Below are 16,394 nucleotides of genomic sequence, written 5' to 3' on the forward strand. Positions count from 1 at the left end.
CAAGTGTTGAAGACTTAATGCAAACATTACATGCATGCCTTCCTCTGTTAAAAAGGTGTACCACAGCACTGAATTTGCCCTTTGCTGCAAGGAGGCTCTTCACTGAAAAAGGAGTGGAACTCTTTGTTTTGAAAGACTTGGAGAAGGATCAGCTGGTAAGAAAACTTATTATTTTTATTATTTATTATTATTATTTATTTATTTGTCACAACATTATATATAAGCATAAGCATGAAATAACTATACGAATTGGATAAAATCAAAGGGACCATTAGGACAGGAATGTGTATATAATAATGTATTTGCCAATACTTCCTTCAAAAAATATGTTTCCAATAAAATTAGTATAGTTAAAATAGTATTTCCTGTCTTTCATTCAATCCATGCATTGGAATATTCAGGCTTACTTCCTTTTATTTGGTTCCCATCATTTGGGCAAATCACAGGCCACCAAGTCAGCAAATTCTAGTTATATTATGCCAGTAGATGGCTATTACAATGGATTTTTAAAAAATAATAGTTAGTTTTCTATATTAAATCAACATCAGATCAACATTAGATCAGACACGTTACAGACACGTTGGCATAAATCTGCAATAAGGAATTAGGTGGTGCAAGGATTTATGCTGTTGTTTAACTTTAGGTAATGTAATGGAACTCAGGTTGTGGTTTGGAACCTTTAATGAAATATGACACACATTAAAAAGGTATGCTTGTAAAGATCTTCCTACTATCTTGATTTTCTTTTTCTTGATACCCATTCCCTGATTGCCTCAGTACCTCCACAAATTTATTTTGGTATTTATTATATTAAAATTTAGCTCAAACACTGTTATACTATTACCCACAAATTCATAGTTTTCACTGATTATAACCCTTAACAAAAAAAGAAAAATGAGTGATCTGTCCTTGTACTTATTTTGTGACTTGTTACTTCAGAGATTTTTTACTATCGTTTCATGTTTTTTCATGCTTTCTAATGCATATAAAGTTTTGCCGATATGTATAACTGGGAAATTTATTTTAACTTTTTGCTGAGGAGTTAGAATAATTTTTTTGCAAATTAACAATTATTATGTTATAGAAATACAATTATATATTCTATAAAATATATATTGAATTTGTGAGCATATATTGAATTCATGCAGCAAAAAAGAAAATTCATGATTTTATTTTAAAAAATGAAATAATATGAATGTGAACTACATTCAATTCTCATTTTTTACAAACAGCTTTACATATCATGTGGAGAGCAATGGATTGATCCGCTGTGGACTACAGCTCAGCATAAGAAACGTCTCCAATGTAATAATTTAGCATCTGATATAATGGCTATGCGTGCATATTGTGTCATGAGAAACCCGCAAAGTAAGCAGATTACTTTCTATGCTTATTTTTAAAAAAATGTTGTATATAATGACATAAAGCTAATATTGAGGCACTGTCAGGGAGATACGGTCTATGTTTCCAGATTCTGTTATGGAAAGCCTTACTTTTTAAAATACTTTTTCACTGTTGATTTTTTTTCCCATGGAAAGACTAAGTAAACAAAATGGCAGACTCACTGGTGTTTTCATGACCCAACTGACTAGATGAAATTAGAATAATCCTTTTGAAAAATGGGTCTGTTGTAGGCAAAATGTAACTTCCATGGAAATTAAGTCAATGGTTCAGTTTACAGTACTCTGTTTTTTTGTATTCAATGATCCAGAAAAAAGGTGTGGGTGTTTATAGCTTAAATGTCTAGAAATGTTATTTAATTTTTGCTGGAAATCTGACATTAGATGATATTTTTATAATAATTGATTATAGATAAAGAAACTCATTTGCAACTTGTTTTAAAGGAAATGATTCATTTTCCAGATTTTGTTTTGCAAGTCAAGAATGGCATTGTTGTTGGTGCTAAACTTTCTGTTGCAAGAGCTGTAGCGGAATTTGAAGTAAAAAAAGATGTTGAAGAGCCAGAGAAAGAAAAACGTGAAAAAAGCATTGAAGAAATAAAAGATGACACAGATAAATATCTGTAAGTGGTCCAAAGTAATAATCAGTGCAATATTATGAATGGTTGCAAATACTCTTTTTCAGGCCATCGACATTTTAGAATTCTTTTTTAAAAATTAGTTGTTGCATTTGTGATAAATACAAATATACTTTCCCATCAGTTCTACCGTGCATGATATATTATTCCATTATTTTCTCCTTATAGTTTGAAAGCACTTAAATTATATTTGCTTCTTCTCATGATAAATAAGACAAAGTCACACTAAAAAAATAGTCCTATTATTTTTAGTGGTTCAAACATAAATGAGATTTCAAGTACCTCTCTTTCACTACCTGGTAATCTTATTTTATCCTGCATATCTTGCATGGCTCAAATAAAAAGGTAGCCATAAGTAATAGCTGAAAAAATTTTTTTTAATAACATGAGAAGAAATGAAAATCTAAAATGTTTGTAGCAATTATACTGTTATAAAAACACTTCAGATAATTTGAAGAACTGATTTCTAAGTTCTTCAAGTTCCCTTCACATTCAGCATCTAGCTCAAGAACCTGTACTACACATTAATGTAGTACAAATAGTGGATAACTCTACTAAATATAATTGTGGTATATGAAATCAAGTTTTTCTTTCTTCCTTTACACATCACCCCAAAGCACATTATTCCTATGTTGTGAGATTTGGGATTTACTTCCAACTTTGCTGAAGCACTGCAAAGATAGTTTGAAGCTTTTATTCTGCAGGTATTTGTGCCGGGTATGATGGGAGGAAATAGTTTTCCTTTGATAGAAATTCCCACTTTTTCAGAGGTCCCCGCTATTTCTGATTGTTTTAAAGAGCAGTTTCATTGCTGCCTCTCGTAAAATAGAAATGTTTTGTTTCTGTTTTGAGTAAATTAGCAGAAACTAGAAAAATAACTAGTAAGCAGTGGAACAAAGTCTGTCACAGAAAATTAACATAGTGCAGCACTTGCAAAAATACTGTGAATCCTGCCTCACAAAACTTCTAGAATTATTTCATCAGCAGGTTTACGGATGAAACCGATTCTGTTGAACTTTTAAAAACCTTGAATAAGTTCCTCAAGGCACTTGAATAAATTTAGCAGTCATGGGATTAAGAACACCTATCCGTTTATGGACTGTTGTCTGGTGGGAAAAAAAAGGAATAAACGTGCAGATTTTTTTCAGCAAAGAATAAGTGGTGTTCTTCAGTAAGTTGTTCGTAACTTGACTTAGGGGACAGCAACGAGATGGCAAGTTTGCAGATGGTACCAAAGTATTCTAGATAGTGGAAACTAAAATTCATTGGGAAGAAGTAAAAAAGCATTTGTTTTAAACAGGGTGAGCCTAACCAAATTCAAATGGCAAATTTAAATAGGCATAAATTGATGCATGTTGGAGTAAAACTACAACAGTATGTATCAGTTGGGTGTGAGCTGTCTATAAATAACCAGGAACAAGTTCTTTGAGTTAAAATGGACTTGTGGAGAGGGGTAATTTTGAGTGTAGTGTTAACTTCAGAGAACTATCTGGACTAATACCTTCTTTTCATTTTTCTTTTTTACAAGATTTCAGAAACAGTTTATAATGCCTCCTTCCTGGACTAGCCCAAGATTATCCAGTTGGCTTGATGTTTAGCAGGACTAGAATTCATGGTCTCTTGTTTTCTAGGCAGATGCCTTAACCATTACACCAAACTGGCCTTCATAATAGTGAATAGCTGTACTAAATATAATCAAGATATATGAAATCAAGGTTTTATTTTTTCCTCTAAACTGTCTGGGAAAAAGAATTTGAATACACAGAATTAGAATACACTTCAGGTGTCCTCTGATAATGATTAACCTGTGGAATTCATAGTGATAGCCACCAACCTGTATAGCTCTAAAATGTCCTTCCTATTAAAGACTACTTCAGCTTCAATCGCAATAATACAAGAGCAAACAATAGATTCCTAGACCGGGATGCCTTATGCATGGTCACTCATGCGCTCGTGACATCTTGCTTGGATTACTGCAACGCTCTCTACATGGGGCTCCCCTTGAAGGGCATCTGGAGGCTACAGTTGGTTCAGAATGTAGCTGCGTGGGTGATAGAGGGAGCCCCTCGTGGCTCCCATGTTACACCTATCCTGCGCAGACTGCACTGGCTACCTGTGGCTTTCCGGGTGCACTTCAAGGTTTTGGTCACTATCTTTAAAGCGCTCCATGGCATAGGGCCGGGTTACTTACGGGACCGCTTACTGCCACCGATTGCCTCCCACTGACCCGTTCGCTCTCACAGAGAGGGACTCCTTAGGGTGCCGTCCGCCAGGCAGTGCCGACTGGCGACACCCAGAAGAAGGGCTTTCTCTGTGGGGGCTCCCACCCTCTGGAACGAGCTTCCCCCAGGGCTGCGCCAACTTCCCGACCTCCGAACCTTCCGCCGTGAACTTAACACACATCTATTTATTTGCTCAGGGCTAGCCTAGGGTTTTTAGTTTTAAATTTAGTTTTAATAGGGTTTTATACTATTTTAGTGATATTTTAATTTCGGCCTAATTAATAAGTTTTTTAATTGTTGTTTTTATATGTATTATTCTTATGTTTTTATTTGGCTGTACACTGCCCTGAGTCCTTTGGGAGATAGGGCGGTATAAAAATTCGAATAAATAAATAAATAAATAAAATAAATAAGATTCAAACTTAATGTTAACTGCTTCAATCTTGATTGTAGAAAATATGACTTTTGTAACAGAGTTGTTAACGCTTGGAACAGACTACCTGACTCTGTGGTCTCTTCTCAAACTGCCAAAAGCTTTAACCAAAAACTGTCTACCATTGACCTCACCCATTCCTAAGAGGACTATAAGGGGCATGCATAAGTGCACAAAAGTGCCTACCGTTCTGGTCCTATTGTTTTTCTATCATTATATGTGCTTGTATATAATGTTGTGACAAAAATAAATAAATAAATAAATAAAAATTTAAAAAATGGTTGAGATAAATTAATCGGGAACAGGTTTATTGATTACTATTAGCCTTGAAGTTCTGGGTTGAATACAGCATTGACATATTTCCGAATACCAGAGAAATGCTAGCAGAAGAGGGATGTATGTCTATTTCCTGCCTGCTGAGACCCCAGAGGCATCTGGTCAGCCATGTAAGAAACAAAATTCTGCTTTAAGATGGACATTAATAGGACTATTATGTTCTTAATAAGATTTTAAATAGCCTCACCTCAGCAGTGTTCAATGTTACAAATTATCTCCCACTTATATTTAGTACCCACATTTTTTTAAAAAAAGTAAGATTGCTCAAAGTCAAAAGCTACCAGTGGAAGTAGAATAGTTTTAACTAAAATAAAAATAAATAGAATGGCTTGAACTTCTGGATCTGTGTGCTGGAAGGTTTTCTGAGAGAGGAGATGTATCATTTTTATGTGATGAGAGACTATTTTCTTAGAAGGCAAGCAGTGTTGACTATGTATTTCCATATTCAGAGATATATTCTGTATACAATCTGTTTCACTTTCTTGGTAATTTTCTGTAAAACAGTTTTGTGACACGTTTTGTTAGGAACTAGAATGCCTCTTTAACACATATCTTAGGAACATTTTGTTCTTTATTCAACATTGAAATTACCTTCTTTTTCAAAAGATATTTGTATTTTATAGATAACTGCATAAATATTCACAAATGATCCATGCATTCATTTTTATTATGACTACATGAAAGAAATGCACTTTATGAGATGGAATTTTTGTTGCTCATAAATGATACCAAAACCTACAATCTGTTTGGCTGAAGTTCACAAAAGGAATGAAGACCAGGATGTATGTAATTTGAAGAATGACCTATCAGCATCTCCTAGCCCATTTTCTGTTATTATTTGTGCAGTGCCACAGTGGAAGAATGCTGAAGGTAAAAAGTGGAATACCAATGAAAAATAGCAGTATATAGACATATTGCATTAATTCTGTTGCACAATAGATGGCACTGTTGTTTTCTGAAATATTAAAAAAGTTCCCCAGTATTAGAAATAAGCCTTCTAGAAATGATATGCCATTTCTATCTTATAGAGAGTATTTGCTATCTTACAGATATTAAGACCAGGTTAACCCATGATACTTTACTGATGATGAACTATTCATTTTGATATCAATACTGTATAGCACATTCTCTTCATATGTTCGATATATATACAAGTGGGCATATTTCTCCAAAGTTCTGGATTTATTTATTTATTAAATTCTCGTCATCTCATCTCACCTAAAGGGCTCTGTAATTGTTGTCTCTTGCACGAAAATCAGCAAGTCCCCACAGCTTTAACATGTTATATTGGGTGCTTTTAAAAACAACTTGGAAGCTGCGAATAGTGCAGAGTGCAGCTATCCATGAACCCACTAAAAACTGGCCTTAGAAGCACATTATATTTGAACTACAGGGCCTGCACTGGCTATCAATAAGATACTAGGCACAATTTAAAGTGCTAATTTTAACCTATAAACCCTTCTATGACTTGGCACCAGTTACCTTCAGGACTGCACTTTCCACCTAGAAATAGGCCTAGTTTACATAATTTTTTGGGAGAAGCAGCTTGGGAGACGAGGGGTTCAAGGCCAGGAAGCATTGCTTGTGGGTGGCCCTTTGGAATGTCCTCCCAGTTGAAATTAGATTGGCTTCCTTCCTCACTGCCTTCTGAAATCAGCTTATTATCCGAACTATTGCCATTGTTTTCTTTGCCTTTTTGCAATATCAGCTATCATTCCAAGAGGGTTATTTTGGAACAGATTTTGGAGCACATAGGTAGATGTAGGGGAAGGAAGAATGAATAAAGATCTCCTTTTACATTTCAGTCATGGAACCAATTTGTTCATACAACTCCATATCCAATCAATGAAACAAACATGGTTTAAAATACAAAAGAAGTAAGATGGGGCTTTTAGGAATATTATTCCCATAATAAAACTTCACTGGTGTTTTCAAGCCGTCAGGTTTGGAAGACTGGACACGTTCATTTAAATTTAAACAGAAGAAAAAGTGTTTTTTTTTAAAAAAAATAGATTGCAAATCCGTGAATAATACCACTACAGCTAAATTGAATACTGTATTGTTTTGCTGGTCAAAAATCCATATCCTGGTATTTTTTTGGGGGGGACACTTATAGCATATTGAAGGTGTCAAGTAATTTGCAGATCTAATGATATCCAGACCAGGGGCAGGTTTCAAAACCTGTCATTACCGGTTTGCTTGTGGGTGTGGGTGCACTCTCATGCGACACTTCTGTACATGCGCAGAAGCATCCGGGTGGGTGGGCCACCACTGCCGCTACCGGTTTGCCTGATCTGGGGCAAACCAGTAACAACCCATCACTGATCCAGACCATCCCTCTCTAATATATTTTTGTGGAGCAAAGAAAATTGTCTGTACAGAAAGATATTCGGGGACAAATAAGAACATGCTGTTCCTGAATAGTATGTATTTATTTATTTATAATTACATTTTTATATCGCACCATCTCCCGAAGGACTCAGGGCGGTGTACAGCCAATATTAAAATACACATAACACTATGATATAAATATAATAAATAAACTCTATTTAAAAACAATTTAAAAACAAATATTTAGTGGCCGAATCACTAAAACGGTCGAAGACCGATTAAAAACCCATTAAAATTTCGCTAAAATACATTCTTAGGCTAGTCCCGCTCGGTGAAATAATAAAGTCTTTAGTTCACGTTTGAAGGCCCGGAGGTCGGGGAGTTGGCGTAACCTCGGAGGTAACTCATTCCATAGGGCTGGTGCCGCCACAGAGAAGACTCTCCCCCTGGGGGCCGCCAACCTACATTGTTTGGTTGACAGCACCCTGAGGAGGCCCGCTCTGTGGGAGCGCAGAGGTCGTTGGGAGGCAATTGGTGGCAGAAGGCGGTCTCACAAATACCCCGGTCCTAAGCCATGGAGCGCGTTAAAGGTGGTAACCAGCACCTTGAATTGCACCCGGAAAGCTACCGGCAGCCAGTGCAGGCCGCGCAGGATGGTGTTATATGGGAGCAATGTGGTGCCCCCTCTATCACCCGCGCGGCTGCATTCTGGACTAGCTGGAGCCTCCTGGTGCTCTTCAAGGGGAGCCCCATGTAGAGAGCATTGCAATAGTCCAGGCGGGAAGTGGCGAGGGCATGAGTGACCGTGCGTAAGGAGTCCCGATCAAGGAAGGGGCGCAACTGGCGAATCAGGTGAACCTGATAAAATGCTCCCCTGGCGACGGCCGTCAAGTGTTCTTCTAAGGACAGCCGATCGTCCAGGAGAATACCCCTTCCTCCCCTGGGGGTCAGTATTTCCCCCCCCACAGTCAGCGATGGCATAAGCTGACTGTACCGGGACACCGGAACCCACAGCCACTCAGTCTTGGAAGTGGCTCTTGATATGAATTTATTACAATTAGATTAATTCTTGTTTTTAATACAGTAATCTGCCTCCAAGGATGAAGGAACATTTAATTGCAGAAATAAAAAAACTATGTGTTTTAATTTTTTTAACATTATGGTCTTAAATATTGTATTTTAAATTCTGTTTTTAATTCTGTTGTGGAGACCTTGGTGCTCTGTGAGCTTAGTTGCTTGCAGACCTTTAATTACCTAAGGTTAGTGCTAGTGAGGGTGGGATTTGATGCTTAGTTATCTTCATTAATTAATTTGCAGATCCACTTTGAATATTTTTTTTAATAGACAATTTTATACATATATGCCCATAAATTTAACAATGCATAACTCGCAAAAGAAAAATTCCATAGTATATGTCTAGTTGTCATAGTTGATATAACTTATATTTAATGTTAGAAAAAACATTTTGTGATAAAAGAAGCACCCCCACTTTCTAGCTTTCTCCTAGCACATCCCAGTTTTTTTTATTTGTGCTTGGATGTAGCTTGCAAAATATGCCTTTTCCCTACTTGTCTAAAGCCTGGTTCATTTCCTTCAAGCAGACATGCTGGCTAACAAACCTTGATAATTTTAACTAAGAAATATTTCTTGAAGAATATGTTTTTGTGAGTCAATCAGAGATATACTTTTTTTTGGGAGGGGGGTGTTTGTCATCTTCAACAGATACCACTCTGAAGAATAATCCAAATCACATAGATTTGCTGTTGTAAATTACCATCATATTTATTTGCATTATTGTTACTGGTTCAATTTCACTTCACTCTATTGTTTTCAGCACTCCTTTCTTCTCCTCTGTCTCGTATTATGGGAATAACCTTTAACTCTTCTATGAAGTAAAAATGGTTTATGATGGTACATACATTACAAAGATTTATTATTTTAAGATGCAACACTATTGTTTTTAATTATAAGTACGTAATTGGGTTTACTAAAGATAGAAGTGTCCTAGAACTTTTCTGGGTTTCCTTTCCTTTCCTTTCCTTTCCTTTCCTTTCCTTTCCTTTCCTTTCCTTTCCTTTCCTTTCCTTTCCTTTCCTTTCCTTTCCTTTCCTTTCCTTTCCTTTTTTCAATCCTATCTCCATTTTTTCTCTAAAATACAGGAGTAAGCGCTAGTTCTGACCTAAATGATCAAGACAAATAATCTAAATAAATGATTTGTGTATGATAGAATGAACGCAATCTTGCTTGTTGAATTCCATCACTGATAGTCTTAAAAACTATACATGAATAAGTCTTGACTATTAAACTGTTCTTAGATCTGTTCTCCAAATCACATTGGCCATTGTCTCCCATAGAATTTATTTTTCATTCATTTCAATGAACTTAAAGCATCTAATTAAATGTTTAAGTCCAAGTGTTTATGAAACTCAAATTCTCATTAATAGAATAAACAGTGTAACGCTTTAACTTGTTGTGCTCTTTTGGATGCTCAGTTTTAATCAATGGCTCAAATGTCTATGAAAAAATTCACTGGTAATAAGTAAGCTTATATCTTTCCAGAAATTCACACATAAGGTCACATCTTAAAACAGAAGCATGTCATAAGACTACAAAATATGCCTGGCAGCAAATTTCCTGTGATTTTGATGAGGACCATAACATTCAGAAGGAAAAAGATGTGCAGTTTTTTGAAGATGCAGAGTTATATAAAAAATACAGGTCAGTTATTTGTACTTGCAGGTAGTGAATTAATTTTATTCCTTTTGTATCTTTATTATTACAACATTTTAAAATTACACGTAATACAATTAAAAGGATACCATTTTTTAATAAGAGGGCATCAACTAAAAGAGTGTTTCTGATATAATTGTCCTTGTATCAAACCTGCTCAGATTATATTAAAGTAAAACTGTGTCCTAGGTTGATAATAATTTATTTAAAATTATAATGTCAGGTTGAAAGTTAAATGCTTGTTATAAAGGTTTCAGCTTTACAGGTAGTTCTTGACTTACAACCATCCTTTAGTCATCATTCGAAGTTACTGCGGCACTGGAAAAAGTGACTGATGACCAGTTTTTCACATTTGTGACCAGTACAGCAACCCCATGGTCACATGATTAAAATTTGGGCACTTGGCAACTGGCATGCATTTATGATCACCAGTTTATTTATTTATTTATTCGATTTTTATACCGCCCTTCTCCCGAAGGACTCAGGGCGGTGTACAGGCAAGATAAAACAATACAATATACAGATTAAAATACCATTTAAAAAACTTATTTAAATTAGCCTAAAATTAAAAATTTCCATACTAAAAACCCCGTTTAAAAATTAATAAAAGATAAAATTCAATTTAAGACAGCCCCGCGCAAATAAAAAGATGCGTCTTCAGTTCGCGACGGAATGTCCGAAGGTCAGGTATTTGGCGTAAACCCGGGGGAAGTTTGTTCCAGAGTGTGGGAGCCCCCACAGAGAAGGACCTTCCCCTGGGGGCCGCCAGCCGACATTGCTTGGCGGACGGCACCCTGAGAAGTCCCTCTCTGTGAGAGCGTACGGGTCGGTGGGAGGCATGTGGTAACAGCAGGCGGTCCCGTAAGTACCCAGGCCCTAAGCCATGGAGCGCTTTAAAGGTTGTAACCAGCACCTTAAAGCACACTCGAAAGGCCACAGGCAGCCAGTGCAGTCTGCGCAGGAGCGGTGTTATATGGGAGCTACGCGGAGCTCCCTCTATCACCCGCGCAGCTGCATTCTGGACTAACTGGAGCCTCCGAGTGCACTTCAAGGGGAGCCCCATGTAGAGAGCATTACAATAATCCAGGCGAGAGGTAACGAGCGCATGAGTGACCGTGCACAAGGCGTCCCGATCAAGGAAGGGGCGCAACTGCCGAACCAGACGAACCTGGTGGAAGGCGCCCCTGGAGACGGCCGTCAAATGATCTTCAAACGACAGCCGTTCATCCAGGAGGACACCTAAGTTGCGCACCCTATCCTTTGGGGCCAATAACTCGCCTCCAACAGTCAGCCGCGGCTGCAGCTGACTGAATCGGGTGCCGCATCCACAGCCACTCCATCTTGGAGGATTAAGCTTGAGCCTGTTTCTCCCCATCCAGACCCGTACGGCTTCCACGCACCGGGACAGCACTTCAACAGCTTCATTGGGGTGGCCTGGGGTGGAGAAGTACAGCTGGGTGTCATCAGCGTACAGCTGGTATCTCACCCCAAAGCCACTGATGATCTCACCCAACGGCTTCATATAGATGTTGAACAGAAGGGGCGAGAGAATCGACCCCTGCGGCACCCCACAAGTGAGGCCCCTCGCGGCCCACCTCTGCCCCCTGTCAACACCGTCTGCGACCAGTCAGAGAGATAGGGGGGGAACCACCGATATACGGTGCCTCCCACTCCCAATCCCCCCACCCGGCGCAGCAGGGTACCATGGTCGATGGTATCAAAAGAGGTGTAATAGGACCAGGGCAGAGGAATAACCCCTGTCCCTGGCCCTCCAGAGATCATCCACCAATGCGACCAAAGCTGTCTCCGTGCTGTACCCGGTCGGAAGCCGGACTGGAACGGGTCTAGATAGACGGCTTCATCCAGGTATTGGGGTAGCTGTCGCGCCACAGCACTCTCTACAACCTTCGCAACAAAGCAAGGTTGGAGACTGGACGATAATTACCCAAAATAGCTGGGTCCAGGAGGGCTTCTTGAGGAGGGTCTCACCACCGCCTCTTTCAAGGCGGCAGGAAAACCCTTCCAACAAAGAAGCGTTGATAATCTCCTGAGCCAGCCTCGTGTCACCTCCTGAGTGGCCAGTACCAGCCAGGAAGGACACGGGTCCAGTAAACATGTAGTGGCGTGAAGCCTCCCCAACAGCCTGTCCACGCCCTCGGAGCCACAGGGTCAAACTCATCCCAAATGGACTCAACAAGACGTGTCTCCTCTCCCTCGCCTGGATCATCCCAATTTCGGTCCAGACCATCCCGGAGCTGAGCGATTTTATCGTATAGATAACCACTAAACTCCTCAGCACGCCCCTGCACGGGTCATCCCGCACCTCCTGATGAAGGAGGGAGCGGTCACCAAACAGGGCGGCCGGGCGGTTATCTGCCGACGCAATGAGGGTGGAGGTATATGAACGCCTCGCCTCCTCATTGCCACTAGGTAGGTCCTAGAATAGGACCTAACTAGTGTCCGATCACCTTCAGAACGGCTGGACCTCCAGGTGCTCTCTAGACGTCTTCTCCGGCGTTTCATCTCCCTCAGCCCCTCGGAGGACCAAGGGGCCAAACAAGATCTACGCGGGTCAGAGGTCGCAAAGGCACGACACGGTCCAAGGCCCCAGCCGCGCCCGCTCCCAGGCCGCAACTAGTTCCTCAGTTGTGCCGTGGGCCAGATCCTCAGGAATGGCCCAAGCTCCGTCAGGAACCTCTCGGGTCCATCAGGCGCCTGGGACGGAACCACCGATAGGTTCCGTCTCCCTGCGATGGTGGATGGCGGTTCGAAGTCTAGTCAAGGAGGAAATGATCGGACCATGACATCGGTTCGTTACTAAGTCATCTAATTCCAAATCATTTAACCACTGTCCAGAGATATAAATCAGGTCCAGTATGCCTCCCCCCATGTGCGTGGGGCCATCATTTACCCGAATCAGGTCCAAGGCCGTCATGGAAGCCTGGAACTCCCGAGCTGCAGTCGATAACAAGCCAGCCGATGGCAAGTTGAAATCCCCCATGACTATAAGTCTGGGGGTCTCAACCGCCACGGAGGCAAGCACCTCCAACAGCTCGGGCAGGGCTGTGGTCACGCAGCAAGGAGCCAGGTACGCGATCAACAAGCCCAACTGATTCCTATGGCCCCACCTCACATAGAGGGATTCACAACCGGCAATCTGAGGAACAGTGGCCTCCCTCGGCTCTAGATCTTCCTTAATGACAACCGCCACCCCCCCACCCCTACCTTGGGCCCTCGGCTGATGAAATGCTCAAAAACCTGGAGGGCACAGCTCAATAAGGGGAACCCCCCCCTCCGGACCCAACCAGGTCTCCGTAATGCCCATAAGGTCCGCGGACTCCCCCTGAATAAGATCACAAATCAGGGGGGCTTTATTAGCCACGGACCGGGCATTACATACCATCAACCGAAGATCCAGGCTCTGAGGATCATGGCCGCCTGAGGAACGGGTAGGGACTGAGGGGCCGGAGCACGTGATCGCCGTCAAACATCGAGCACGTGCTCCCAACACTCGATACGGCCCCCCCCTCCGCCATATCTGCCTCTCCCACTTACCATACAGATTGAACAACCCTTTAGTCCTGGAACAGAACCCTCCCCCCCTGCCTCTATCCAGATGTCTTTGTTAGTTAGCACATTTCATATACAGTAAATATGGTGGAACATAATATTAAACCCCAGAAAGATGGCATTTATACTGCCAGCTGTACAGAATTTTTTTTTATAAAATTCAGTAAATTTATGCCTGTCTCAGGATCATAGAATTAGAAACAGCCATTTGGGTCATTCAGTTTGATGCAGAAATCCAAATTGCAGTAAAGAGAGATCCAGTCTGCTTCATTTTAGGCTTTTCATTCCACATCTTCATATAACCACCTATCCAGTTTTTTCCAACATCTGTGCCCAGTTCCTTTTCATTCTGATTTAGTTTTGATTGCACACATTTGTTGCTGTTAGCATATATTGTAGTATGCACGCGGCATTTATTTTTGTTGGTTTTAGGCATCAGCCAAAATTGGCTGAAGAATTCCAGAAAGCTCACCATCAACACTTTGAATTTAAAAATGGGAAGATCATCAACTGCAGTTTTCCAAATCTTGTACTGGGTGTGGAGAATACTGATCTTCATTCTGGTACTGAAGTGGTTTTGTTGGAAAAGAAGTATGATGATATCAAGCAACATTGGGCATGGAAAGAGGAAAGCAGGTACTTTTCTATGTCTTAGAAATACAGTGGAACATCCAACCTTACAGTATCCCCAGAAGGACCTTCAGTCAAGTTTTCCATTTGACTTATTCTTGACCAATACCCATGGTCTGTTTCTTCTTTACTTTAATTCTGATGTTATCAGATGTCTCTCAAAATGAAAGCTCAGATAAGTGGATTTTCAAAAGTCACAATTAGAATCTATCTAAGTCTCACATTTTCATTTTAAATAATTATTTTTTGTCAAGATTTTGGCAAAAACTCCTATTTACATATGCTATAGTAATATATTCTTAGATATCTAGAATGACCATATATTTTTTTCCTTCTTTAATGTCTGTCCTTTTCCTGTTGTCCCCTTGCATTTTTATAGATTAGGGGTAAAGCCTCCATTATGCTGTTGTCAACCCTTCCCATGCAATAGATCAGTGGTGGGATTCAAGTAATTTAACAACTGGTTCTCTGCCCTAATGATTTCTTCCAACAACTAGTTTGCAGACTGCTCAGAAAGTTAACAACCGGTTGTCCCGAAGTGGTGCGAACTGGCTGAATCCCACCACTGCAATAGATACAATATAAACCTCCTGAGATGTATGTAAAACATCCTGTGATAAAATGAAAATAAAAGCAAATGTCGTGATTTGAAAACAAAATACTTCCTTATTTTAGACTCAGTCCTTTTTGTTTCTAGGTCATTTCATCTTGCAATTGATCCAGATCTAGTGCTCACAGTATCAATGCCCACTGTACTGAATGGATCTCCAAAATTTCCACTGGAAATTCAAGGGTGTCCCATTATTCTTCAGGTTAGTATTAGTATTAGTATTAGTATTAGTATTAGTATTAGTATTAGTATTACTATAGAGTATTGACATCAAACATAGCAAATTATTATTTTAAATCCACAAATGGCAATTGTATATTAACTATCCGTAAAAATATAAATATTTCTGTATTCTTGTAATTCAGAAGCTGGGTTAAGCAACTGTGTCTTCTCCAAATGTTTTGCACTACAGAGCTACTAAACATTAAAAAAAACCCTGTCCCCTAAAGTTGTTTAATAAATAGAACATGTTTAATTAATCTCATTACTCTAAGCTCAAATGAGAAATTAGTTTTAGCTTTCTTTTAACATAGCTGTGAAGTCTTTATATCCATGCAGACCAGCTTCTATAATTCAACTTGCTATCAGTTCCTTTTTTGTTCCCCTTTTGTCTGGACATTCCTTGTCTGCTGCCATCCTTTTTACATCATTGACAACTCCTACATCTAACTGATTGAGAGACTATGACGGAACGTTGCCCTTATATAATTTTAGATAGTTTTCTGTCATCCAATCACATACCTATTATAGAAATGGATGAGAAATATTCTAGGGCATATTTTGAAAACCTCTTTTTCCGGTTCATACACAATTGAAAATTCAGAGCTTATCTTTAATAGTTCAGTCCTTTCTCTTTTATTTAATTTTTGCATAGGCTTTCCCTCTGTTATAAAAAAGCATATTGTTTCATGGATCTAGTTTGATTCATACAATGCTTCGTAGTCCAGGTGTTTAAAAAGTACATAGCAACACAGAATGCACAAAATAATTCAATGTGTTATCAGATATCTATAGAGGTCTAAAAATTCTAGACCCATCATGTAATCTATTGAAGCTGTCTTTATAGTATCCACTATCCATGTTTTCCTGAAAATAAGACCCTGTCTTATATTTTTTTGAATCCTGAAATAAGCCCTTGGCCTTATTTTCGGGGAGGCCTTATTATTTTAGGGTGCATGGAGCAAGACGGGGCTCCTCTTGCAGTCTTACCTGATTTCCAGCTCTGTCTCCCTAACCCTAACCAGAGGAAATGGCAGGGACTGGCTGCGCATGCATTTAAATATTTTCGGGGGGGGGCTTATTTTCAGGGGTGTGTGTTTATTTTATGCACTCAAAAGCCTGACTGGGCTTATTATCAGGAGATGTCTTATTTTCAGTGAAACAGGGTAGATGTAAATATATCATGTTTTATCTGTATCTCATTGAAGTGTAAGACAAAATTCATATAAACTGACACCCAATCACTTAGTGCAGACCAGTTTGCGCAGGTGAGCA

The 16,394-nt window shown here is 39.6% G+C and overlaps 1 protein-coding gene across 1 annotated transcript in view; it reads left to right on the forward strand.

Moving 5' to 3' along the window:
* DCDC1 (doublecortin domain containing 1) overlaps nt 1–16,394 on the forward strand; it is a 321,197-nt gene that overhangs the window by 270,029 nt on the left and 34,774 nt on the right. The window contains exons 22-27 of the mRNA XM_058160852.1: nt 56–155; nt 1,233–1,368; nt 1,864–2,023; nt 9,920–10,078; nt 14,093–14,296; nt 14,988–15,102. Of these exons, the coding sequence (XP_058016835.1) occupies nt 56–155; nt 1,233–1,368; nt 1,864–2,023; nt 9,920–10,078; nt 14,093–14,296; nt 14,988–15,102 (874 nt within the window). The remainder of the gene's footprint in view (nt 1–55; nt 156–1,232; nt 1,369–1,863; nt 2,024–9,919; nt 10,079–14,092; nt 14,297–14,987; nt 15,103–16,394) is intronic.

The sequence above is a fragment of the Ahaetulla prasina genome, chromosome 1 (genome assembly GCF_028640845.1).
Source record: "Ahaetulla prasina isolate Xishuangbanna chromosome 1, ASM2864084v1, whole genome shotgun sequence".
Taxonomy (NCBI): domain Eukaryota; kingdom Metazoa; phylum Chordata; class Lepidosauria; order Squamata; family Colubridae; genus Ahaetulla; species Ahaetulla prasina.